Source organism: Micropterus salmoides, unplaced genomic scaffold (assembly GCF_014851395.1).
Source record: "Micropterus salmoides isolate LMB-PRFRI ecotype aquatic unplaced genomic scaffold, ASM1485139v1 Ms_hic_scaffold_2, whole genome shotgun sequence".
NCBI lineage: Eukaryota > Metazoa > Chordata > Actinopteri > Centrarchiformes > Centrarchidae > Micropterus > Micropterus salmoides.
In genome coordinates, this window is record NW_024041150.1 from 30,992,081 (window position 1) to 31,019,986 (window position 27,906).

Below are 27,906 nucleotides of genomic sequence, written 5' to 3' on the forward strand. Positions count from 1 at the left end.
GTTCTGGTTCTTTTTTTAAATCCACCATTTGAACAGATCTTTATTGCACATGCAACACTCTTACAGTGTGGTAAAAATCATGTGCTTTAGTCTGACAAAAAAGAGGCGGTTGGCGCCTCTCTTCTTCAGAAACGAAACTTAAAGCACAAAGAGAAAGGAAATATTTGTAGAAGCAGGGAGGCAACAGAGCACAAAAGAAGACGACAAGGTAGGGAAGATATTAATACATTTTCTAATCTCTGGGTCGTTATAATGCTAATTAATTAGCTGAGTTCGTGCAGGGCGCAAGTTTTTGAGCCAGCTTGATTTTGATTGTTACCGGCATGACAAGTAGGTCAAAATAACGGTCATCTTAGAGACTTTTGGTCTCCACGATGTTTGTGGCGATATTAAATCAGTTTAATTCTCACGACCAGATTAAGCTGACCTGGACAGGACTAAAATTCGTTTTTTTGGTAAGTGGCCTAACTCATGCTATAATTAGCAGCCTTCACAACTCCATTAACCTACTGAATATAGCTGCAAACATCTATGAAGAGTGATACATTTTAAATAAGTTATAATTATAAATGCTGACAATTAATTAGAATGGTTGGTGTGCTTGTGATGTCTGAATAGCAGTCCAAAAATAAATTTACTATGACATAAAACACAGAAAGCAGGAAGCAGTACATATTTGTTTTCATTTACATATGTATATAAGAATAATAAATGGCAAATTAAGCCACTTTTAATAATGAAACATTCGATTAATGGAATTGGAATCACAAATATGTGTTCCCAGTCTTGCTCGGTTACCTTAAAATGTTTGTATTGTCAGTGGTGGATGAAGTATTCAGATCCTTAATTTATTGAAGTAGTAAGTAAATTAAAGTAGAAATACCACTCTGTAAAAATACTCCATTACCAGTAAACGTTCAAAACTGTTATGTACATTTTGTGTAAATAGTATCACAAAACTCTTTATAGTACATTATAGTAAAAATAAATGCACTATGCTCTGCCAGGGTCCAATTGTTATAAATTGTAATACGGAATAATTATTATTAATACATTAACACATTCTGTGTCATGTGATTTATATAGACACAAGCCAGACATGAGCCTCCAGGTGTGTCACTGTGGCTGGTCCAAAGTGACGACTTACCATGGCCTGAGAACTCACCAGGGGAAGATGGGATGCACAAAGAGGGGTGTGAAGGTTGAGAGTGAACAGCAGTACATGTGGGGAAATGTGGGGTTTACAAACAATCAAAAGGACCTGCGTCTGGATGTCTACGCCTCTATCAAGACTGGTGGGTGATGCACAAAGATTCCTGATTACACGTTGTGTTCATTCCTCACATTGCCACAAACAACACATACTAAATAACAAGACCAGATCAGTGGGATGAGCGGTAAAAAAACAACAAATTGGTAAATAAAAAATGCCAAAAATGAACATTACTTAGTTAGCCAAAATGGTTTAAAATCTTGCAAGAATAGATGTGGTCGAAATCCAACCCTCAATTATGTCTCAACAGATACAACAGACTACATCTGTTCCGACTTGAGCCTCCAGGTTTGTCACTGTGGCTGGTCCAAAGTGACGACTTACCATGGCCTGAGAACTCACCAGGGGAAGATGGGATGCACAAAGAGGGGTGTGAAGGTTGAGAAGAGTGAACAGCAGTACATGTGGGGAAATGTGGGGTTTACAAACAATCAAAAGGACCTGCGTCTGGATGTCTACGCCTCTATCAAGACTGGTGGGTGATGCACAAAGATTCCTGATTACACGTTGTGTTCATTCCTCACATTGCCACAAACAACACATACTAAATAACAAGACCAGATCAGTGGGATGAGCGGTAAAAAAACAACAAATTGGTAAATAAAAAATGCCAAAAATGAACATTACTTAGTTAGCAAAAATGGTTTAAAATCTTGCAAGAATAGATGTGGTCGAAATCCAACCCTCAATTATGTCTCAACAGATACAACAGACTACATCTGTTCCGACATGAGCCTCCAGGTTTGTCACTGTGGCTGGTCCAAAGTGACGACTTACCATGGCCTGAGAACTCACCAGGGGAAGATGGGATGCACAAAGAGGGGTGTGAAGGTTGAGAGTGAACAGCAGTACATGTGGGGAAATGTGGGGTTTACAAACAATCAAAAGGACCTGCGTCTGGATGTCTACGCCTCTATCAAGACTGGTGGGTGATGCACAAAGATTCCTGATTACACGTTGTGTTCATTCCTCACATTGCCACAAACAACACATACTAAATAACAAGACCAGATCAGTGGGATGAGCGGTAAAAAAACAAAAATTGGTAAATAAAAAATGCCAAAAATGAACATTACTTAGTTAGCCAAAATGGTTTAAAATCTTGCAAGAATAGATGTGGTCGAAATCCAACCCTCAATTATGTCTCAACAGATACAACAGACTACATCTGTTCCGACTTGAGCCTCCAGGTTTGTCACTGTGGCTGGTCCAAAGTGACGACTTACCATGGCCTGAGAACTCACCAGGGGAAGATGGGATGCACAAAGAGGGGTGTGAAGGTTGAGAAGAGTGAACAGCAGTACATGTGGGGAAATGTGGGGTTTACAAACAATCAAAAGGACCTGCGTCTGGATGTCTACGCCTCTATCAAGACTGGTGGGTGATGCACAAAGATTCCTGATTACACGTTGTGTTCATTCCTCACATTGCCACAAACAACACATACTAAATAACAAGACCAGATCAGTGGGATGAGCGGTAAAAAAACAACAAATTGGTAAATAAAAAATGCCAAAAATGAACATTACTTAGTTAGCAAAAATGGTTTAAAATCTTGCAAGAATAGATGTGGTCGAAATCCAACCCTCAATTATGTCTCAACAGATACAACAGACTACATCTGTTCCGACATGAGCCTCCAGGTTTGTCACTGTGGCTGGTCCAAAGTGACGACTTACCATGGCCTGAGAACTCACCAGGGGAAGATGGGATGCACAAAGAGGGGTGTGAAGGTTGAGAAGAGTGAACAGCAGTACATGTGGGGAAATGTGGGGTTTACAAACAATCAAAAGGACCTGCGTCTGGATGTCTACGCCTCTATCAAGACTGGTGGGTGATGCACAAAGATTCCTGATTACACGTTGTGTTCATTCCTCACATTGCCACAAACAACACATACTAAATAACAAGACCAGATCAGTGGGATGAGCGGTAAAAAAACAACAAATTGGTAAATAAAAAATGCCAAAAATGAACATTACTTAGTTAGCAAAAATGGTTTAAAATCTTGCAAGAATAGATGTGGTCGAAATCCAACCCTCAATTATGTCTCAACAGATACAACAGACTACATCTGTTCCGACTTGAGCCTCCAGGTTTGTCACTGTGGCTGGTCCAAAGTGACGACTTACCATGGCCTGAGAACTCACCAGGGGAAGATGGGATGCACACCGAAGGCAGCAAGTACCCCAAAGAAAGAGCAGTACGTGTGGACAAATGAGTGGGAAGAAGTGGATGAAAGGAAACATCAGCCTGCTAAGAGAATGACTGTCAAGAAGGAGGTACACGATCTAGTAGTTACAAGAGGGATATTTAAGGCAGCCAAATTCAGTTTAAAAAAGTAGTAGCCAGTCGCAGTGATGACTCTCTGTTGGTTGGTCCATCTGGATATTAGTATTGTAATTGTGAGCCTGTTAGCATTCTGGTGTTAGCGTTTAGTGTAAAAGTCCAGCTTTTTTTTTTACGCCACCACAACAGTTCACTGTTGTCACTGAGTCTTCATTATGTGGATAATCCATTTGACTATAACTCATTCATTATTTCAGGTATATATTCAGCAGTTGCCATCATTATTGTGACATTGGTATAAGTAATATCAACTTACTTTACAACTTTCACCTTAACCTGACAGAATGTGGCGACGTCCTCAAGCATCAAAGTCTGCAGCAGCTCTGCGGCAATAGCAGCTGCAATTAAGGTGGAATGCAAAGAACGTATGTACAGGATTATAGTTCAGTCAATACAAGAGTTTGCACAACAATCCGAAAAATAAAGCAGCTAAGCATGATACTGACCTTCTACTTTTACCATAGATTTTACTAATTCACAGCACTCTTTTCAAATAGCCACAAAATCAAAGTCACGCCGTCAGCTGTATGATTTCTCCGCTGGTATGCAGGTACAGCATATAACTGTTCCATCAAGAACAAACAAAATACAAAACCAAACAATTAATCTTTAACCAGGATGTAAATGTCTTTCAATTGCAAATGCCATAAATTACATTACAATAAAATTAAATAAGCAATTAATGAAACAGAAAATGATGGAATTCATTTGACATTAAAATGTGCTTTTAAAAGTAAGTGTTTAAAGTTAACAACTGTGTCTTAACACCCTTTGACTCTTTACCTTTAACTGTCAGGATGTGCTAGTGTCACCAAGCTGCAACTCTGTAGCCACAATCAAGGAGGAGCCCAAATCACGTGTGTACAGGGTTATAATTCAGTCAACACAAGATTTTGGGTACAGACTGAAAAATGAAGCAGCTAAGTCTGAGACTATCTCCTTATATTACAGCTTTAGCAATTCCGCAGCAGCCTTTCCGGAAAGACACAAACTCAAGAGCAAGCCATCAGCTGCAGGATTTCTCTGCTGGTGTGCAGGTAAGAAGATTTGTTGGAATTCTTTTCTAAACCCAAGCCTCTTGTGGCATGCGCCTGTTGCCTTTATTGTTTCTGTGATTGTTTTGAAAAGTAAATTTATTTCAATTTAACATTTTTCAGGTGAATCAATCTAGCAGGGAGCGTCCAACAGCTCCCCCTCGTGCACCAGTAGGTCATCTTAAGGAGCAGGACAGACAGGATCACACATTATCAGAGGTATTACACTGTGATAATTACACCATTTACTGTTTAAAACCCTATATTACAATTTTCAGTTGCTCAGCAGGGCTTTCTGTATTTGTTAACACCTCTATGTTGTCCTGACTAAAACCTCCAAATATAGCAAAGCCGTCAGTGTGCAGGCAGCACATTCATTATTAGTTTCATTTCATCTTTCAGATGAATAGATCGGTCAGGGAGCATCCCACACCAACATACCCAGTAACTGTAGTTCGACCTAAGGAGAAAGACAGGAAGCAACAAACACCATCACAGGTACTTAACTGTTTGTTTTAGACATGTTTTTATGTTATGTTTTTTATAGGTACTTTATCCTTATCCTTTTTTATCTACTTGCTTTACTTATCATTTTGGTGATTGTTAAATATACCACTGTTTTAATAGGTAAATTATCAGTATTGCATTACTGAGTGCTTAACATCTTTCAGGTGAAGAAGTTGGTCAGGGAGTGTCCAGCAACCACATCTCCAGCAGCCGTAGTCAAACCGAAGAAAATATACAGGGAGGATCAAACATTATCACAGGTACTAAACTCTTCAGTGTTCAAAAACCTACATTGAAATTTAGATTTTCGCAGGATGGGAAACGTTGCTTGAGTCAGTTTAATACCATGAGTGAACTTAGTTGAGTTACAACTGCTTATGAGTATTTTTAGACCTTGTTGTGACACATACATCGGACACGCTTAACTGCACTTTCAGCGTTTTGAAGGTTTACTCAACATTTAGTGCCAATTATGTTCTGAGATTTTACCTCTGTCAGCATGCCAACACGGAACAGAGCAACTGCGGCTCACAGTTTAGCAATTTTTCTTCTATCTGTTCCCTGACAACCACCAAAATACAAAACCGAAAACTGCCATCAAATGACAAAAGTCAAACAATTAATCTTTAACCAGAATGAAAATTTTCTTGAAAAAGCAAATGCCATAAATTAAATTAAAGTAAATTTAAGTAAGTGTTTAATGTACCAGAAACTGTTGTAATTCATTTTACATTAAAATAGGGCTGTACATAATGATTATTTTTCAAGTCAGTTAATCTAACGATAAATTTTTCGATTTGTCGATTTATCTAACTACTAATGTGAATTCTAAATAAAAAAAATGTTGCATATTACTCGATTAACATACCAATTTATCCCAAATAAATACAAAAATGTCCAATCAATATTTTATTCAATCAATTACATTAGCATAATGACAATAGCATCATATCTTAAAATTAATCCAAATTCCACGTCACTGATTTGCTGTGATAATAATAATAAAAGACATTAATTAGGCTACTTTACTTAAAACTTTAAATGTTTCTGACATGGATTTATTTCAATATTGAGTAATATGCAGTATGATAATCAAATGTATTTCTGCATCAGTGTGGGGCAAAGAAAACAACTGAAACAATTCACAGACTCTGCAGACAGTCACAGATTGTCTGTAATGTTACTTCAGCTGTTTTCTCGCTCATACGTGGAAAATATGAAATGGCCAAACGTTAGTTGACACACGGTGTAACGTTACGTTATAATGACAGCAGAAGGGCAGAAATTACTTTTAACATGAAGGCGATGAAGCAATAAGTAATTTACGATGCTGTCGTTGACGTCAAAGTGCTCACTTTACGTGTTCATTTCCCTTTACATATTCATGGATAGCAGTTGTGTTGCAGTGAAGCTATTTCCAATTTACAGAGGTCACGGAGCAGTACGTTGTTGAATGTCTGTCTAAAATACTCCCAAACTTTAGACGGTCAAAGACGGAGTGGGGGGAATCCCTGCCGGATACAGCGAAGCTTCAATCCATGTAATGCGAGTTGACGTATTTACGAATCGCCCCAGCCCTACATTAAAATATTCTTTTACAATAAGTGTTTAAAGTTAAAAACTGTGTGTGTGTGTGTTTTTGTGTGTCAGCTTTCAAAATGCTATGCTATTGGGCTCTACAATAGGACCAATTTAGTTGCATATGCTCCTAAAAATAGATACCTGCGAACTGGTGAAATGATTCACGAGCACTGTGTGGGAGTAAAGATTACTACCGTATTTTGCTCCGCAGGGCTTTCTGTGATTGTTATCACTTTTATGTTGTCCTGACTAAAACCCCAAATATAGCATATAGAACATAAAGCATATTAAAAACTGCTAATGAGCATTTTTTATTTGCTGTGACACAGACACATCCGTCACCTTTGGCTTCAACTTCAGCATTGGGAATTGTGTCAACTGTCAACTTTGTCAACAGGCACTTTGTATTCAACTGTGAATTGACAAGACATTCGTTATTCGTGTGTGTGTGTGTGTGTGTTTGTGTTTTCATTCAAGGCAAGGCAAGAGAGACTTAAATCTGAATTACAGCAGACAATTAAGGAGAGAGGGGAAAACATGAGTGAAATCAGACCGGCAGAGAGAGCCCGCGAGGTAAACAGAAACATTTTGTTACTTTTCACCGTGGATTTGCAGTTTGATTGATCAGATATCAAATCAACCATTAAAAAAGTACTGTAACGTGCAATTATTGCTGCCACTTAAAATTATTCTGTTTTCATTCTGTTTAATGAAACTTTAAGCAAACTGATGGTGGATATTGAATGTATGAGATCAGACAATGCCCTAAAAAGAAAAAGATATTAGTGTAAAGGAATTTGTCATACAAATAAACACAACAGTGTGAAACTATATTGAAAAAAGCCTTCATCAAATATACATTTTATCCATGTGGAATGACTCAGATATGATTTACTTTCCACCTCTTTCTGACAGAGTGTCCCAGATTCAGCTAGTACCAACACCCAAACAAATTCTGCAGCAGCAGAGGCCACAACAAAGGAGGATCAGAAATCATGTAAGTAGTAGTATGGTTTTATTTATAACACATGGGATTGCTAAATAATCAAAAAAGCAAAGCAGTTACTGTCTTCTTTCTTTTCAGTGTGTAAAACTACACATCCTGATTTCTCCACAGGCATGAAGGTACCTATTGTGCTGAATCTTGATTCATTAGAATGTTTTGTGGTGAAAAACTAATTTTACAACAACTGGAAACACATTCAACTTTCACTTTTGCCTCTTTAGTTCTTATATTTCCCTTTTGGGTTTTTGATGTTATGTGCACACTGTTGTAGTTGGTTTCCCTGCTAATAGTGCAGTAAAGTTTATAATGTTACACTGCATGTTTAACATGTTCAGGTGAGGGAACTGGTCATGACGTTTTCAGCTACCACAACACAGGAAACAGCAGTTCGACAGAAGAGGAAATGCAGAGAGGTAAAACAACTGTCAGAGGTAAGACCCTCTGTAAATGGTACTTTTCAACTACCTGAGGTGCCAGATGGGAGAAGCTTTGGTAGAATACAGAAAGTGGTCAGTCCTGTATTTTAATAGTTTGTTATTTCATTCTTTGTGACCTTTCTGTTTTTGGAATTTATTTGTTGGATACTTGAGTGCTTACTATGTTTCAGGTGACGCATTTAGCCCAGAAGCTTTCAGCTACCACAACACAGGAAACAATAAAGGAGCAAAAACCATCACAGGTTCGTACCTGTATTGCATTGAATCAATGGCAATGTCCATCAGTTGGTCCACCATCAACAAATGTTAGATGGGTTGCAATGACATTTTGTACTGACAGTAATGGTTCCCAGAAGATGAACCCCAATATTAGACAGTATTTATCATTTGAGTCTGTTTTCAAGCAAAAACCTCAAACCTTCTTTCAGTTTTCAGCTTCTCCAGTGTAAAGATTTGCTGATTTTCTCTGATTTCCATCATTACAAACTGAATCTCTTTTGGTTTTAGACTGTTGTTCAGACCAAACAAGACATCTGATGACGACCCATTGGACCATGGGCATTATTCCCAGTTTATTGATGAATTGCTTTATCTAAAAAATAATAAGCAGATTAATCACTGATAAAAATAATCATTAGTTGCAGGCTTAGAATATATACTGTAACGACAAAATAACAAAGTGATATCCCAAGAAAATCACGAATGTTGTATTAGAAATATCAGTGCAGGTTAAATAACAAAATACACAAATACATTTTTGCAAAGCAGGAAAAGGTATTCTAGCAAATGCTTCAGATATTAAAAACCTTTCACCACTCTCTGAAAGAATGTGCGAGAAAGTGCTGCCATCCAAGTGAATCCCGCATCAGCAGAAGCCATAGCTGAGGAGGATCCCACATCATGTATGTATAATGGTTAATTAATAGATAATAAGGAGAATAAAGGAAATGTGTGGGACAGTGACCATTCTCTCTTTCAACAGCGTCTGAAACTGCACAGCTCTCAAATTTCTCCACTCGTGTGAAGGTACAGCTGAATTTTGAAATTCTGGAAGGTCATCAACTACTTATAACACATTCAGCCTGATAGACTATTTTTAAACAGTGCGTTGTTACATGCACACTTTGGTTTAATGTTTCTCCATTGCACTTTTCCGAACAATCATAAATTGTTATTACAGTATGTTTTCATTACTGATCTGTGTCCAACTTGCATTGAATGTTTCAGGTGAAGGAATTGGCCTGGATGTTTTCAACTAACACAACCCAGAATACAGCAGTCCGACCCAAGGGGAAACACCAAGAGGAACAAAAGGTAGTGGACTCTCTATAAATCAATTTTTTCATATCACTAAGGAACCAGAAAGTTAAAAAAAAAAACATAATACACTTTAGAGACTATAGATTTAGTATTACTTGTGTAATTCACTAATAAAAGTTAATCAGATGCAGGCCATCTTAATTCTATAGTTTGTTATATGATTGCATAAAAATAAAAAATATCAAAATGATAGCTAGCGTGTTTACAGGTGGTTAGGGTTTGAGGTGGTTGCTAGGATATAATCATTAATAAGTTAGTTAAATACTTAAGTGCTTGTTATCTTTCAGGTGAAGCGTTTAACCCAAACACTTTCAGCTACCACAGCCCAGGAAGGAGCAGTCCACCCAAAGGAGCAAGAGTGGGAGGATAAAAACCTATCACAGGTACAGCACCAGTGCCTAGATTGTACTGTTTTTAGCTACGCTGGTGTTGCTCTAGTGTCGGAAATGTCGGTCCTGGCTCCGCTTTATTACTGTTATGGCCCAAGAGACAGAACAGATACAGAAGGCTGGGGATGATAGTGTGTTGCTGAGGAGCAAACTGTGACAACTATTGGTATCACTCAGAGGATCAGTTTCCTTTCTGTACTCATTTGCTTAAGGAGTCACATGACATTGCTGTTTACCTGCCATTTACCTGTTTCTAAAGTCTGGATCTAACTAACTTAAATCTTTCAAATTCAGTTATTAACATTGTGTAGGTTTAAACTAATCCCTCTCCTTCTTCACATTTGGTTTTGTGAGTGTCAGTGCTGCCATTCTACTTGTACATATAGATACGTTTGATTGAAGTGGTGCCTGCACATACTTACTTAAATGCGCTGTTGTGTAAAATTGATCAAGGTAAGACAGGACAGAATCACAGCTGACGTAAAACACAAAACTCAGATGAGAGAACAAAAGGTGGCTCAAGGTAGATAATCGGTAAATGTAGGTTCCTGCAGAGATTTTGAACTGTTTAGTTTGGTATATTATTCTTTTGTTCCGATATCTTTTGATACTTACACTGCTGTAAGCACTGTCTGTCACCCTTTTCAGGGCAGCTTGAACGCTGAGTGGCTGGAGATCAACGGTGTGCTCTCAGAGGTGGTGAGAGTTGTAGAGGATGCTAAGCAGAAGTCTGCAGACCTTTCATTTTCCATCCGTACTTTCAGAGCAACATCAAGCATGATGGAACAAATTCGCCAGAAACTGGAAGAACTTGCATCTATTGGTGACTCCACTTTACCAATCCTTAGATTTTACTTGTTCTGTATTGCATTTATATAATTGTAATTTACAATCACTAATTGACTAACACATTAGTATATTTTCCCCACAGAACTGAAATGGATTTCCAAGTTTGCAGGTGTGTATTTCAAAAAAATGTCTAAACAGTAAAATAAGGCAAATCCAATGTATTCTTCAGGAGACTATTTTGATGTATGTGTGAATATGGACAAAAAGAAAGGCTGTGAAAAATTTACAAAGACTAGCACCAAGTGACTCAGTTTTGTCTTGTTGTTTGACCTTAACTCTAGTGGATGTCAAGCTGGATCCAACCACCGCAAACCGATGCCTTGTTGCTGCTGATGGGAAAAAAGTGAGTAGTGGAGGAGAAAAACAGGAAGCTCCAGATGCTCCAGGGAGGTCTGGAAGCGTCCTGGGGCTCAACAGGTTGACCTCTGGGAAGTCATACTGGGAGGCTGTTGTCAGCAAGAATACCAGATGGGATCTGGGTGTGGCAAAGCGTGATGCCAACCGCAAGGAGAAACTCTTGCTGAACCCAGGCAATGGTTACTGGGTTATTGCACATTATGAAGATGAAAAGTACGCAGCCCTGACAGCACCACCAGTTCGTCTTTCCCTGAAAGAGAAACCTGCGAAGGTGGGAGTGTTTGTGGACTACGAGGAAGGTCTTGTGTCCTTCTACGATGTGACGGCTCAATCTCACATCTACTCGTTTACTGATTGTTCATTCACTGGAGAGATCTACCCTTATTTCAGTTTGCACCTTGTAGATGGTGAAAGAGCTGATCCTCTGATTCTCTCAACTGTGAAACACCAGTAATTATGTTTAATCATTTTTATATGGGTGTGTGTGTGTGTGTGTGTGCAGCCACCTTAATGTTGGTGTTTAATGGTTAATGGTTTTTGTTAAAGCTTTGTTTGTTAAAGGGGACACATGGGAGGTCTTTTTTATTTCTTATGTCTTTAAGTTAACATTGGATCCTACATTTCCCATAATGCACCTGACAAAGCAGCCCCCAAGAGCGATAGAAGATATTATACATTAACAGGGTGAATATTCCTTTCAGTGAGCAAACTGAACTTAATGTATTTTTTTTATGGTTTTGACTGATGTAATAATATACAAACATAAGTTTTATCAGCAATGTATTTCAATGTGTACCAGATTTATTATAGCTAGTCTCCCTAGAGTCCACAGGAGAGTGACTAAAACTTGTGTGTAGCAGTGTGGGGTTACAGAAGATAGATAATACATAACTTGCTTGCATTTTCTTTTTTTTCTTAAAAACAAAAAAACAGAAGCAGATTATTCAAAGTGAGACTGTAGAGGAGCATTGTGTTCCTCTTATATATAAAAAACGTTGAATACGCAAGCAGTAATACACACTGTTGCTCAATACATTCAGAGGTTTTCATCTTTGTTTGCTCTGAGCAGTAGCTGCTGTTACACAAACGTTACATAGACCTAACAATGTGTCTCAAAGTGTTTTTATTACATGTTTTGATGTACAAATGGGTGGATAGTGATTAAAAAAAGGGCAAAGTCAGCAGTGTCCTTTCTGTGCATGAGACTCATTATTAACACTATTACTGACTCCGGACCGGTACTCTCTTCTCTTGGTTGATTAAATTCCTTCAGATCAACATGTCAGACATCATGTAGGCCTACATTTTTAAGCAGTTCTGGTATTTGGGATAAGAGAGGATTACAGGAAAACATCAGAATGCTTTTGGCTGAAGCGAAAGTGAAACAGCCCGATGAACACATTTAAGGCGAGACTGCAATGAAATGCATGTCACACAGAGGAGCATCGACGTTAGAGAGCGCAAGGTAAGCAGCTGGAGATCTAATCTGATTTTGATGTTGAAAGTGCTGTGAGATGTCTTCTAGAGTTATGATGCAACACAACACATAACGGGTTAGAGGTTCAGTGACTTATTTACCTGTTTGTATAAAATCATAATGTTCTGTTGAAGAAGAAGATAATATTAAAACCGTTAAACCTGTGAAATAAATTATTTAGATTTTTATTTAAGCCCAGAAGCTTTCAGCTACCACAACACAGGAAACAATAAAGGAGAATGACAGGGAGGAGCAAAAACTATCACATTATTATTATTGTTATTTGAGGTCAGTATAGCTACTTTATTTAACCAAATGTGTCAATAAACGATTTCAGTGTGACCAATAGGCTACATAAAGGTCTGCAGTTACCCAGGTTGTACAACACTATGATTAGCAGGGCAAACTAATTAAACGATAGTGCGTGACAGTAAAAGACTGAAAACGTGCTGGGCTGGGCAGCAATGCAAATATTTGTGGTAAACCACAGGTTTCAAGGTGTGTACACGGAACAGAGGGGAGTGTGTACAGGCTGTTTTTTTTCTCCATGAAATAAGTTTCCTCTAATGAAAGTTTCAGACGTTGTTCTACTGCTTACTTGAGTTAATGTTCAGTCATTCTAGTCCAACATCCAGTTAGTTTGACGAAAAGAAATAACGTTTAAGCAATGTTACCATTGCTAAATTTCCCTCCAGAGACAATGAAGTTTGATCTATCTATACCTACTCACTTAAAAGTTCAATCCCATTTCAGGAATACCTCTTTACGACACTGACATGGTTTGCTCTGGTTGTGTTTGTGTAGTTTATAGCAGGAAGGAGTTGATAGCCTGCTACTATGTACTGTACATTACCACTAGAGGGAGACTAATCACTGTCTAATCTCAGTCCTACACCCATGTTGCAAACAGCACAGTTATCAAATAAATCAACATTGAAATTAAAGTAATAAATTGATCTTATCTTTGAATTGGGTGTGTCATTTCTTATCAAATTGTCCCTGATAAAGCTTTGGGCCAGATGTGCTGATTTTAAAGTGAAGCAGAGAAATAGGTAAAACAATGTCAAAACAAAGTATATTTGTACTAAAAATGTGTACTTTCCTAGTACAAAACCTTTGCAACTTAAAATGTGAATTAGTACAGTGCTGCATTGGACTGACCACAAAGCCTGTTGTGGACAATGATTGAAAATAATTTCTTTCAGCCCCAAAAAATAAAATTGAATGCTTTCAACAATAAACAAAAACAACACTGTTATTGGTCACTGTAAAAATAAACATCATGTCACATTTGTGTCCAGGTTTGGTACAATATCTAACATGAGCCTCCAGGTTTGCAACTGCTGCGGATGGTCCAAAGTTACGACCTACCAGGGCCTGAGGACTCACCAGGGGAAGATGGGGTGCACACAAAAGGGGATGAGGATCCCTGAAAGTGAACAGTTCAGAAGGAGTTACCTACCGAAATATACATACCTGGGACCTTCAATCAAAGTAGAAGAGCCTTTTACCAATATTTTCACCCCTTCTATCAAGTCTGGTGAGTAGCACACAGCTGATTGTGTCCATACATAGTCCATAATTACAAAGGCTACTGTGTGTATCACTGGAGCCTCTAATTCACCTGCTGCATATGTTTAAATGTAGGAAATAACAATAAAATTTGCCTCATTAAAATAAATGTTTACTCTGCAATGGCAATACTTGTTTCACAGAAAGGATCAAGTGCATTTAAGAAAGCCTGAAAGGCAATTCTGTCATTATTTTCACCCCCATATGAGTGTTAACTCCATTTCACTGCACAGCACAATGAACCACACATTTGTTTTACACCTTCAAAGAGACCATTTACAAAACGGAAAAATGTCTTGTTTTAGTGGTTGAACAGAACGTCTGGAGAAATCTATGGGACGAACCTCAGGACAGCGGACCAATTAACAGCTCTCAAGTCAGGAAGGAGGTATTCAAGCAAAATGAGATTATATTGGCCCAACATGTGACTGACTTAAAAAAATGCATAAATTCAGTAAAAAAAAATTCATCTGTTATACAAACATTGTTATGGATAATAAAGTTATAGTTTAAGTTAATGCAAGACAGCAGTGTTTCTAAACTTTAAAGAATAGGTTATTTTTTTTATTTTTTTTAAATAAAGAAGTAATATTTATTTAAGCTAGAAACACACTGTAATTTAACTCCCATCTCTCTCTCACACAGAATGTGCCTGTGTCTCCAAACCTCACCACCCAAATGATTACAACAGATGCCGCACTAATGCAGATGTTCACATCATGTATGCATTATAGATTTTTAACAGGAAATAACACTTGGAAAAGCAAAGCAGCTTTGTTTACCAGAGACCATCTTCTTTCTCTACAGTGTTTGAAACCCAACAGCACTTGTCCACAGACTCAAACCAAACTCATCGAGCACTTGATTTCTCCAGTAGTGAACAGGTACAACAGATTTCTGACATGTTTAAACAATCATGCATTCTGCTCTAAAGAATTGTTATGTTTGCCTTTCATTTTTGTAATCCTATTTTTATTGCAAAATCAATTCCTGACTTCTTGTATGTTACACAAAACTGGTTGATGGACAATCAACATTATAGGATATGTTAATGTGTTTGTAAAAACTGATTAAAGTGTCATGAAAAAATTGAGTGATCAGGAGGAGTAAGCAAAGCTTTCATGAATAACACCCATGATGTCTTATCTTCCACTTTTCTCTGACAGCCATTTGTGATGCCGGTGTCACAGACCCTCAGCACCCAAGCGAATCCTGACGCCTCAGAGGTCATGATGAAGCAGACAAGCAAATCATGTATGCTCTATAACTGTATATAACAGGAACATAACAGGAATAACATGTGGAAACTGTTCAAAGGAGCTTTGTTTCACAGTGTCCATGTTCTTTGCCTTCAGTTTTTGAAACTCCACAGCGCTCTCATCAAACAGCCACCAACTTTGACAAAGTTGATCAAGCGCATGATTTCTCCACGGGTGCACAGCAGGTACGGCAGATTCTCAACTTTTTTAAGCATGTGGACATTAATGTTTGCTTTTTCTGAAACCCTGTCTTGTAGCAAGCATCACTTTTTTGCATGATCAGTTCAGGCCAAATAGAGATGATTATTTTAGCTGACATGTTGCTGTCCATTATACAAAACCGATTAAGAGATAATACAGGATACCAATATATTTGTAAAAACAAGTTAAAATGTAATGGAAATACTGAGTGCACAGAAAAAATTAGCAAAATAAGTTGAGTAAAATTTATAAAATCTTCCACTTTCCTCTGACAGCCTTTCAAGATGCCAGTGTCACAGACCCCCAGCAACCAAAATAATCCTGCAGTGAAGGAGACAAACAAATCATGTATGCTCTATAAAGTGTTAACTCATAACAGGACAAGAAAAGAAATAACATGTAGAAATGATTCAAAGCAGATTTATTTGACAGTGACCATCTTCTTTCTCTTCAGTATTTGAAACTCCACAGCACTCTCATCAAAGTACCACCAAAGCTTGTCGAGGGCTTGATTTCTCTGCTGCTGCACAGCAGGTACAGCAGATTCTCGACGGGTTTAAATGTGTTGCTGCAGAGTAAATCCAGTTTCATCCTGTGAATGGACTCTTAAGTACAACCATCCAGATGCATATATACGCATTTTTACCTGTTTAATATAATTATTTTTAGTAACCTTGCACCACTTTCAATTGTTTCTTCATTAATAAATCAATAAGATGACAGTGAAGTTATACTGTATGTGGATCAGATGCATCATTATATTATGATCTTGTCCAGCTTGCACTAAGTGTTTTCATCCTTTAGGTGGAGCCACTGGTCTGGGATCTTCCAACAACCACAGCTCAGGAAACAACAGTCCCAAAAAAGGAGGAAGAGAGGGAGGCTCAAAAGCTATTAAAGGTACTGAACTTTTAATAGTGCAAATTATTTTATTTTCTTAAGCAAAACTAGCTTTCAGTCTATTAGTTGATCACTTAGTCCTCCACGCTTGTTGTGCCAATGTGCAGTGGCACAGAGCTGCTAGCATGACTGTAGTCTTGTTGGACTCTATCTAATCTAATAGTAAATGTTTAGGATTTTTAAAACAAATTTAGTTTGATTAATATAAACTGCAGTGTCAGAAACTATACATATCTTCCACCTCTTCCACCTCTCTCTGACAGAATGTGGCTTTGCCTCCATACTCCACCACCCAAATGATGCCCGCAGCCACAGAAGCAGCTATAGAGACGACCACATCATGTATGCATTTTAATTATAGTTTATTCATAACAGGTAATACTACTTAGAAAAACAATGCAGCTTTGTTTAACAGTGACCATCTTCTTTCTCTACAGTGTCTGAAACTCAACAGCCCTCTCATCAAACCGCCACCAAAACACGTCGAGCACTTGATTTCTCAGCTGGTGCACAGCAGGTACAGCAGAGTCTTGACTGGTTTAAAAATCCAGTTTCATCCTGTGAATGACTTCTTAACAACTGTCCAGATGCATCTGTTTTTACCTAGTGGACAGACTTCTTTTTTTGTAACCCTGCACCACTTTCAAATGTATCTTCATTAATAGTTCAATTTCTGACAGTCCTCTGAAGTTGCACTGTAGGTTTCTCATTATATTACCGTTTGGTGCTTTCATCCTTTAGGTGGGACAACTGATCTGGGATGTTCCAACAACCACGGCTCAGGAAACAGCTGTCAGACCAACAGAGAAAGAGATTAAGAAAGAGAGGGAGGCTCAAAAACTTCTACAGGTACTAAGTGAAGTTGTATTTATTGTCAATATTCAACCGGCAATTGAAATTTAAATTTGTCGATCAGTCACTCCACCACTTTGGCCTAGACTGAAATATCTCAGAATAAGAAAGATCTTCATTGCAAAGTAGTATTTTACAAATACGAGGAATTTGCTATGGTGATTGCTAGACATAGACAAACCTGCAGTTGAAATAAATCTATGTAAAAATATACAAATATGGAATAAACAGATGCAAATTGTAGAAGAATAATAGAACTATGTTTAAAGAAAATAAACAATGTGGCAGTTATTTAGTATTAGAGTAATAGCGGATATTTGCATGTTCGCTTTGTCCGTGTGAGCATGTGCCCTCAGCTTGTGGGCTATGCACCATATTTAATAAGGTTATTCTTTCAGTAAGTCCACGTTAACTGGCTGAAAGATCTGACAAGTGTTTGGTTAAGGTCTTTAGGTCTTCACGGTTAATGTGTAAATTAAGCTAAGCTAATCTTAGCTGGTAGCTAACTGAAACAATGTAACCTAACTAAATACAGTGCAGTTCTACACAGGCATGACAACTACGTCAGTAAGGGTACTGTAGCAACAAGTGGCCCAAAACAAGGAACCCCGCTCCCTCGGGTCACCATCTCCAGGCGCCCTTAGTGCATTATGAATTCAGATACTACTTAGGAAAAAGGGCAACCTCTGATAACAAACTAGATACTGGCCTGACCGTCTGTATTGAATTTCAAGTTCCCTAGTCAAACCCTCCTCCTCTCTCGCTTAAGATTTCAGAGAGTAGGGCACTGAACACATAACCTGAAATGAACAGTTTGCTGGTTATCTGTAATGAGGTGTGTTAATGTAGGCAGTGTTGATGTTAAAGTAAGTAAATACTAACTTACCAGACCAGAAGAGGGGGAAGAAAATGAAGACATTAATTAGATGATAATTTCTAGTTTTCTTAAGGCATCCGCCCAAAGAGAAACTTATGTAATTTTAACAAGCCCCAAAAAGTTCGCGCAGAGCTCTAAGGTCAGCAACTTACATGAAGAAATAGACAGGGAGGACCCCACCCTTTTATCAAACAATCATTGGCTATTAGCACTTGATCATCACATTGATTGGTTTTTACATTACTTTTCCTTTTATGGGTAGATGGTCCTTCTGTCCAGTAATTGTAACACACCTTTGCCTCAGTTCAGAAACAATTCTCCAAATAAGGTAATAAAACATATCATGCAGGTCTCTCTAACTCATGTTAGTATAATCCTTTAAATGTTTAACGCATAAAGGCCAAACATAGTAGGCCACACTTCTCAAACAAAATAAATGAACATCTCTTCTCTTACATAATCTTAAAAGCATGCACAAATGAAAGTCTGTTTTAAATGTATCACTCCAAATGCAGAATACTTTAAATTAATTCATGTCAACACTCATTCTATTCTCCTCATCTCTTTCTGACTTCAAAAGCCTCCCCTGCTCCTATAGTCACAAAATGAAGATGCTTGTCTCTTCACAACTGTTGATGTCACATTAGTAAAAAGTGCCTTCTTTGATGATCAAACCAATTATTCATCATCAGGGGATACATAATATGGATAAATATGTTATCTCAAAAAACAAGTTTTAAAATGTATTAATGAATATTATAAATTCAAACAATATGGATTTAAAAAATGAAAACTCTTGACACTCTTCTTATTTTCACACCTCATTTCACGCCTTTACTCATGTGTGTGAGATATTCGTTTTTAATCAGAAGGGTCGAATTGCCAGCAAGAGCGGACTTTCACTTCGTCTTTACTGGATCAACATCTAATCTGAAATGTGATCATGTACAACCATGGGTCTCTGGAGGCCAAGCAAGAGTCAGAACACAAAAGACTGCGACGACACATTAAAATAAATATTATTAAAATATAAAACAGTATATCAAGGAAAACATCTTTCTTACTTTAATTTTGTACTTCTGCAATCTGAGCTAAGAAGTCAACAATTATCAGTCTTAAAACACAGTTAAAGAGTTAAAGCACGGGTGATTTTACTATATGGCTTGTATATGTCTCAGGCAGTCAAACAGTATCTATGAAGGCCCCCCAAGAACCAGAACCAATTGCTTCCAGTGTCCTTTTCTTCACATTTATCTCATTGTCTCAACAGTACACTACTAATAAGATGTGAAGTGCTTTGTGATTTTACCCACCTGAAAAAACAACTTAAAATATAGTTAAAGAATGGGTTGGCTGGCCCTGAGTGGCTGGATAACTTCAACAGAAGAAGCAGCACATAGGTTGCCCACAAGCATTCTAAAGCCTTTCATTCTTAAACGGCAATGTATACCGTGTGTTAGATGATATACATGTATGTACAACAGCATACACGCTTTTTCATTCATGAAATCAAGATAATTCATCCGCTTTTACCACAAATGTTAACAAAACTTTTAATAATCAGAAGGAATGAAGGAACAAAAAAATCTAAATGCTAGCATGGCTGAAAACTCTTAGTCTTGTTAGACTGTATTGGGTATTTTAAACTTTGTAATCTTTTAAACACCTCAAATTTATCCACTCAGTGTTTATTGGATACAGGCTTCATCAGTCCACTTTTCATTCAGCAATGCTGTCAGTACTTACATGTGCATACTAATGTAAGTGCTTTTTGTCTTCATCCAGGCAAGGCAAGACAGGATAAGTGCTGATTTACAACAGAAAATCCAGATGAGACAACAAAAGATTGCTGAAGTCAGATCCTCTGTAAAGGCCAGCAAGGTAACCTGCAGCAGGTTTTTTAAACTTTTTAATTTTGGTTTTGATAAATATTTTTTTAACATCGTCACTGTCTATTGCTCCTTTCAGGGCAGCTTGGATACTGAATGGCTGGAGATCAACAATGTGTTCTCAGAGGTGTCGAGAGTGGTGGAGGACGCTCGGCAGAAAGCCCTTCAACCTCTCGAGGAGAGGTCGGTATAAACCAGTAACTGTGATATACAGTGCTGTGAAAAAGTCTTTGCTCCTTTCCTTTGTCACACCAAAATATTTCAGATCATCAAACAATTTTTAATATAAACAACCTTTTTTTGGAAAGCTGGGTTCAATTTAATTTGCCACACCCAGGCCTGCTTACTGCCAGACCTGTTGAATCATCAAAATATAACATTTCTGACAAAGTGAAGTAGGCTAAAAGATCTGAAAAAGCAACACATCACATCCCATGATATAAAGAAACAGATGAGAAACAAAGTTGTTTACACCTATCAGTCTAGGAAGAGTTACAATTGCCATTTCTAAGGCTTTGGGACTCCAGCAAACCACGGTGAGAGCCATGATCCACAAATAGAGAAAACTTGGAACAGTGGTGAGCCTTCCCACGAGTGGCCAGCCTACCAAAATTACTCCAAGAGCGCATCAACAACAGTTAAGATCAGTGTCCATGATTCAACAATAAGAAAGAGACTGGGCAAAAATGGCATCTGTGGGAGAGTTTCAAGGCGGAAACCACTGCTGAAATACATCTTAATGATCCCCAAGACTTTAAGGAAAATATTTTGTGAAATGACGAGACAAATGTTTAACTTTTTGAAAGGTGTGCGTCCTGTTAAATCTAGCGTAAAATCAACACAGCATTTAATAAAAAGAACATCATAACAGCAGTCAAACATGGCCGTGGTAGTGTGATGTTCTGGGGCTGCTTTGCTGCTTCATGACCTGGACGACTTGCTATAATTGATGGAACCATGAATTCTGCTCTCTACCTCAAGTACAAGTGCACTCACAATTTTCTGAAACACATCAGCAAGTCCACCTCTGAATGGCTCAAAAAACAAAACAAAATGAAGCTTTTGGAGTGGCCTAGTCAAAGTCCAGATTTAAATCCAATTGGGATAGTGTGGCATGACCTTAAACAGGCAGTTCATGCTTATTAAACTGCCTAATGTACTGTACATTATTTTTAGGAGACAGATCCTAAAGAGAGAAGCACGAGATCTGGTCCAGAAACTGCAAAAGGAAATTGACAAACTCAAAAAGACCATTGATGTGTTGGACAAAAATCCAGATTTGCAGGTGAGCCCGAGACTCTGACATCCAAACCTCTGGCCTTTTTATCATTTATGTAAGTCATAATGCTTCTACTCTGCTGCAGGTCAGACAATATCAGATCTAGGGGAAGCTAAACCAGTATAATTACTGTTTTGTGCTCCAAGAAGACATCTACATTGCTGAAATAAAGCCTCAACATTTACGTTCACGTTCATTGCAAGTTAAATATATCATCAACAAGTCTGTATATTTCAGATTAATTCAAATCATTTTATATACTGACAATGTCACATTTCTCCCTTACACACACTCTCTCTCACACACACACAGGTTTCTCTTCTAACAGGCCTGGATGAATCTCGGGATTGGAATAATGTAGCTGTTGACACTTCATTCTCCTTTGGTACACTAAGAACTACAACATCAAACATGATGGAGCAAATTCACCAGAAATTAGAAAATCTCTCTTCCGTTGGTGAGTACACCTGAAATTTATAAAGGTCAGTATTTAATTTATAGTCACTTGTTTTAATATGATTTACTTTTTCACAGAACTCAAGAGGATCCCCACATTTGCAGGTGTGTGACTCAAAACTTGAATCTTAAACAGGATAAAATGGTGATTTTTCCACATTTTGACTCTAGATATCAGACTGTATGCTATGTAGATGTTCTAGACTAAAGACATTACAAAGGAAGGCAATTCACCTGCCTGAAGGCAAAGCTCAAGACCCTTTGAAATAAACATAAGATGACTGTTTTTTTTTTTAAATCATGTCTGAGTTCTGATATTATTGTCTGATCCACAGTTAGATGTGGAAATGTTTAGTCTGTTACGAGTGTTTTTCAGATAGAGCCTAGTATTTTGTAACATTTTATAAAAAATATTTGGAGTACATATTGCCAGATGCTGAGAAGTTGTCCAGGAGCTGTTACAAAATTGTTTAAAAAACTAAATTTCTAGACAATTGAAATTGACCTCAATATTTATTATTACAGAGTCTACAGATTTCCAGTTTTCTAAAACAAAATGTGGCAAATGAAAAGAGCAGCAACATCTCTCTGTGATGCATGCAGAAGCCACAATAAACCTTGCTAGGTTCCTTAATTTATCAGTAACACTCTACTACTATGTTTTCATGCTTTTATCTTGTAGTGTTTTTTGTATTATTGTCTTTACACTTGTTAAAGTACTTTGTAACTTGTTTTTTTAAAAAGTGCTCTACAAATAAGGATTATTATTATTATTATTATTACTTCCCATAAAAAGTTATCAGTAAACAAAAAGAAGAAGAAACTCATGAAGCAACATGAGTGCACTTTGCATGTTTTTGAAAGGTTGCAACACATGGCATTCTGTTGAATTCCAAGTGTTGTAATGATAATTGCAAACATTACTACACCACTGGTCAGTTGTTTGGCCTGAATTAATTCATGCTTTTTCATGCATGAAATCAAGGTGGGAGTGTTTGTGGATTACGAGGAAGGTCTTGTGTCCTTCTACGATGTGACGGCTCAATCTCACTTCTACTCGTTTACTGAGTGTTCGTTCAGTGGTGAAGTTTTCCCATATTTCAGTCCACATCTTATTCAAAATGAGTTAAACTCTGATCCCCTGATTATCTCTGATGTGAAAAAGCCGTAGGAGTTATATGAAGTGTTACTGGTGCACTGAAAGTTATAATGCAACAATCAATGTGAGTTTGAGGTGTACAGTAACATTATACTGTTAAATGATTTCATGACCACTGAAGGGTTTTCTGGCCTGGTCAACATCGGAGATTGTTTTTCAAGTTTAGACATTCTTTTCTTTTTTCTTAAACAAGACATTCTTAATCATCCGTAGACGACTTTATGAGTTTGGGTTTTGTTTAATGTTAATTTTTGTGTGCTATATATGTGTAAGAGATTGCTGGCATTTTTCAAAATGTATCTACTTCAAAATGTATGTATGCGTGTAATTCCTCACCATTTTAAACAATGTGTTTATATCTATAGTTTGCTCTTTACTGTTATTCATCTATAGCTCATATCGGCATTAGGACTCAGGATACTCAGACAAAAAACTAAATTTCTAGATAATTGCAAAATCTCTCTGTGATGCATGCAGAAGCCACAATAAACCTTGCTAGGTTCCTTAATTTATCAGTAACACTCTACCACTTCCCATAAAAAGTTATCAGTAAACAAAAAGAAGAAGAAACTCAGGTTAGGGACAGGTCAATGAAGCAACATGAGTGCACTTTGCATGTTTTTGAAAGGTTGCAACACATGGCAGTCTGTTGAATTCCAAGTGTTGTAATGATAATTGCAAACATTACTACACCACTGGTCAGTTGTTTGGCCTGAATTAATTCATGCTTTTTCATGCATGAAATCAAGATAATTTATGTAACCCTGCCACAAAGTGTCACAGAAAGTAGTCAGTCAGAAGAGACAGCGGGGGAAAAATCTTAAACATTAGGCTTCATGATCAGAGACAGTTTTTATATCACGTCCATATTCCCCTCTCTGCTGTGAGTCTCCCATTCAATCAGTCAATTGATGGTTTTACTAACGGCCGTTCATCCGCCATTATAATAGCAAAGCCTTCATAAATGAGCCCAATCAATGCCGGTTTCAAACTTTTAAGAACAATTTGAAAATGTTTTACCAGGAAGAAATGAATTCTTCGTGTTTGTTAGACGTCAAGGATATATGCAGTGACATTTGTCTGTGCCTTTCAGTTGTAACTGTTTCTAATCAATGCTATCCTTAAGTTTTTTTTAGGTTTCCAGAAACATGGTTTGAAATCATGGTAGTTAAAATGACTAAGTTTTTATATATTTAGGCGTTTTTCATCGACACCGAAAGGTCTCTCTATGTAGTGCAACATGATTCTATTTCCATTATTCTATTGTTTTCTGTTCAACTGCAGTGGATGTAAAGCTGGACCCAACCACTGCACATCGATGCCTTGTTCTTTCTGCCGATGGGAAGAAAGTGAGGGATGGAGCAAAGAACCAGAAAGTTCCTGATGCTCCAGAGAGGTTTGACATGTTTGGCAGCGTCCTTGGGCTCAACAGGTTGTCCTCTGGAAAGTCATACTGGGAGGTGGATGTCAGTAAAAAGACAGGATGGGATCTGGGTGTGGCAAGACGTGATGCAAACCGCAAAGGGAAACTCTCGCTGACCCCAGATAATGGTTACTGGGTTACTGTACATTATGAAGATGAAAAGTACGCAGCCCTGACAGCACCACCGTCAGCCTGTCCCTGACAGTGAAACCTCAGAAGGTGGGAGTGTTTGTGGATTACGAGGAAGGTCTTGTGTCCTTCTACGATGTGACGGCTCAATCTCACTTCTACTCGTTTACTGAGTGTTCGTTCAGTGGTGAAGTTTTCCCATATTTCAGTCCACATCTTATTCAAAATGAGTTAAACTCTGATCCCCTGATTATCTCTGATGTGAAAAAGCCGTAGGAGTTATATGAAGTGTTACTGGTGCACTGAAAGTTATAATGCAACAATCAATGTGAGTTTGAGGTGTACAGTAACATTATACTGTTAAATGATTTCATGACCACTGAAGGGTTTTCTGGCCTGGTCAACATCGGAGATTGTTTTTCAAGTTTAGACATTCTTTTCTTTTTTCTTAAACAAGACATTCTTAATCATCCGTAGATGAAGACTTTATGAGTTTGGGTTTTGTTTAATGTTAATTTTTGTGTGCTATATATGTGTAAGAGATTGCTGGCATTTTTCAAAATGTATCTACGTCAAAATGTATGTGTGTAATTCCTCACCGTTTCAAACAATGTGTTTATATCTATAGTTTGCTCTTTACTGTTATTCATCTATAGCTCATATCGGATTAGGCGGACACTCTTTCCACTTTCTGGTTTTAACTCAGACACTTTTATACCTGTTTAACACTTTGTGAATAGACAACGTGAATATAACTGTTACTTGGGAAATATTTTCTATATTTTTTTCAAAATTCTTTTTCAGTGTTTTTAATGATTTTGGTCAAAATAAAATAATAAAATATGTTTGAAACTGTATGTGTTGATGTAATTGAAAGCCACAGTTACACAACTCTGTCTTTTATCACATCAGTTTCAGAAGTTCTTGCTTTCTCTTGGCCTGGCATTTTCTCTGAAGTTTCCAGACCATCCACCCTTAACTTTTAAAGTTTCTAGCCTTTACAGTATACAGTATGCCAGGTCCATGAGCAAGTAGCGTCTTCACAAACACTCATTTACACTCCTCACTCACACATAAACATAATTTAGTGATGGTGAGTGATCTGATACATGCTGCAACAGTTCTCTTTACCTTCTGCATGATTGTGTGTGTTGAAATAGTCTGAGACTCCTTTTTCTGAAAAGAAGAGTTGTCATAAATTCCTTTCCAGAGATGTGAAAGACTCATTGCGAATGACGGAAAACTCTTGATGGCAGTTGTTCCTGCCAAGAGTGGCACAACCAGTTATTAGGTTTAGGGTGCAATTACTTTTTCACATAGGGCCAGGTAGGTTTGGATAGCTTTTTTCCCATAATAAATAAAATCCTCTTGTAAAAACGGCTTTTTGTATTTACTCCGGTTATATTTGTCTAAAACTAAAATGTTTTGATGATCTGAAACATTTCAGTGTGACAAAGATGCAAAACACTAAGAAATCAGTAAGGGGGCAAACACATTTTCACACCACTGTAACAACAACTCCACAGTTAGTGAGTCATCAGTGATAAGAATGTACTGTATGCAGTCATGGTACTTTACATTTTATTAAACTGCCTAATGTACTGTACATTATTTTTAGGAGACAGACCCTAAAGAGAGAAGCACGAGATCTGGTCCAGAAACTACAAAAGGAAATTGACGAACTCAAAAAGACCATTGATGTGTTGGACAAAAATCCAGATTTGCAGGTGAGCCCGGGACTCTGACATCCAGACCTCTGGCCTTTTTATCATTTATGTAAGTCATAATGCTTCTACTCTGCTGCAGGTCAGGCAATATCAGATCTAGGGGAAGCTAAACCAGTATAATTACTTTTTTGTGCTCCAAGAAGACATCTACATTGCTGAAATAAAGCCTCAACATTTACGTTCACGTTCATTGCAAGTTAAATATATCATCAACAAGTCTGTATATTTCAGATTAATTCAAATCATTTTATATACTGACAATGTCACATTTCTCCCTTACACACACTCTCTCTCACACACACACAGGTTTCTCTTCTAACAGGCCTGGATGAATCTCGGGATTGGAATAATGTAGCTGTTGACACTTCATTCACCTTTGGTACACTAAGAACTACAACATCAAACATGATGGAGCAAATTCACCAGAAATTAGAAAATCTCTCTTCCGTTGGTGAGTACACCTGAAATTTATAAAGGTCAGTATTTAATTTATAGTCACTTGTTTTAATATGATTTACTTTTTCACAGAACTCAAGAGGATCCCCACATTTGCAGGTGTGTGACTCAAAACTTGAATCTTTAAACAGGATAAAATGGTGATTTTTCCACATTTTGACTCTAGATATCAGACTGTATGCTATGTAGATGTTCTAGACTAAAGACATTACAAAGGAAGGCAATTCACCTGCCTGAAGGCAAAGCTCAAGACCCTTTGAAATAAACATAAGATGACTGTTTTTTTTTTAAATCATGTCTGAGTTCTGATATTATTGTCTGATCCACAGTTAGATGTGGAAATGTTTAGTCTGTTACGAGTGTTTTTCAGATAGAGCCTAGTATTTTGTAACATTTTATAAAAAATATTTGGAGTACATATTGCCAGATGCTGAGAAGTTGTCCAGGAGCTGTTACAAAATTGTTTAAAAAACTAAATTTCTAGACAATTGAAATTGACCTCAATATTTATTATTACAGAGTCTACAGATTTCCAGTTTTCTAAAACAAAATGTGGCAAATGAAAAGAGCAGCAACATCTCTCTGTGATGCATGCAGAAGCCACAATAAACCTTGCTAGGTTCCTTAATTTATCAGTAACACTCTACTACTATGTTTTCATGCTTTTATCTTGTAGTGTTTTTTGTATTATTGTCTTTACACTTGTTAAAGTACTTTGTAACTTGTTTTTTTAAAAAGTGCTCTACAAATAAGGATTATTATTATTATTATTACTTCCCATAAAAAGTTATCAGTAAACAAAAAGAAGAAGAAACTCATGAAGCAACATGAGTGCACTTTGCATGTTTTTGAAAGGTTGCAACACATGGCATTCTGTTGAATTCCAAGTGTTGTAATGATAATTGCAAACATTACTACACCACTGGTCAGTTGTTTGGCCTGAATTAATTCATGCTTTTTCATGCATGAAATCAAGGTGGGAGTGTTTGTGGATTACGAGGAAGGTCTTGTGTCCTTCTACGATGTGACGGCTCAATCTCACTTCTACTCGTTTACTGAGTGTTCGTTCAGTGGTGAAGTTTTCCCATATTTCAGTCCACATCTTATTCAAAATGAGTTAAACTCTGATCCCCTGATTATCTCTGATG

General features: G+C 37.5%; 2 protein-coding genes across 6 annotated transcripts; both read left to right on the forward strand.

The window, feature by feature from the left end:
* Positions 1-84: 84 nt before the first annotated feature.
* On the forward strand, positions 85-12,283 carry LOC119913282. Of its 5 annotated transcripts, none has more exons than XM_038732682.1 (27): positions 119-208; positions 417-455; positions 1,087-1,295; positions 1,524-1,748; positions 1,977-2,198; positions 2,426-2,650; positions 2,879-3,103; positions 3,332-3,555; positions 3,906-3,987; positions 4,120-4,172; positions 4,419-4,479; positions 4,574-4,659; positions 4,780-4,875; positions 5,059-5,154; positions 5,328-5,423; positions 7,222-7,317; positions 7,660-7,741; positions 7,829-7,869; positions 8,086-8,163; positions 8,358-8,429; positions 9,014-9,089; positions 9,170-9,213; positions 9,415-9,501; positions 9,795-9,890; positions 10,545-10,719; positions 10,828-10,854; positions 11,027-12,283. In XM_038732682.1, the coding sequence occupies exons 3-27, from the start codon at positions 1,100-1,102 to the stop codon at positions 11,554-11,556; spliced, it is 3,291 nt and encodes a 1,096-aa protein (XP_038588610.1). In that variant the 5' UTR covers positions 119-208; positions 417-455; positions 1,087-1,099; the 3' UTR covers positions 11,557-12,283. The 5 variants fall into 5 exon arrangements, with proteins under 5 accessions (XP_038588609.1, XP_038588610.1, XP_038588608.1 ...); XM_038732683.1 differs by lacking the exon at positions 119-208 and adding an exon at positions 315-330; XM_038732681.1 differs by lacking the exon at positions 417-455 and having other exon boundaries at positions 85-208.
* Positions 12,284-12,375: 92 nt separating this feature from the next.
* On the forward strand, positions 12,376-27,728 carry LOC119911923. Its single transcript, XM_038730901.1, has 23 exons — positions 12,376-12,567; positions 13,881-14,119; positions 14,457-14,539; positions 14,797-14,872; positions 14,959-15,035; positions 15,318-15,405; positions 15,507-15,595; positions 15,887-15,959; positions 16,066-16,145; positions 16,416-16,511; positions 16,775-16,853; positions 16,949-17,028; positions 17,253-17,360; positions 20,026-20,121; positions 20,209-20,312; positions 21,306-21,414; positions 21,721-21,865; positions 21,943-21,969; positions 24,308-24,632; positions 26,194-26,302; positions 26,609-26,753; positions 26,831-26,857; positions 27,278-27,728. The coding sequence occupies exons 1-23, from the start codon at positions 12,521-12,523 to the stop codon at positions 27,319-27,321; spliced, it is 2,346 nt and encodes a 781-aa protein (XP_038586829.1). The 5' UTR covers positions 12,376-12,520; the 3' UTR covers positions 27,322-27,728.
* Positions 27,729-27,906: the final 178 nt, after the last annotated feature.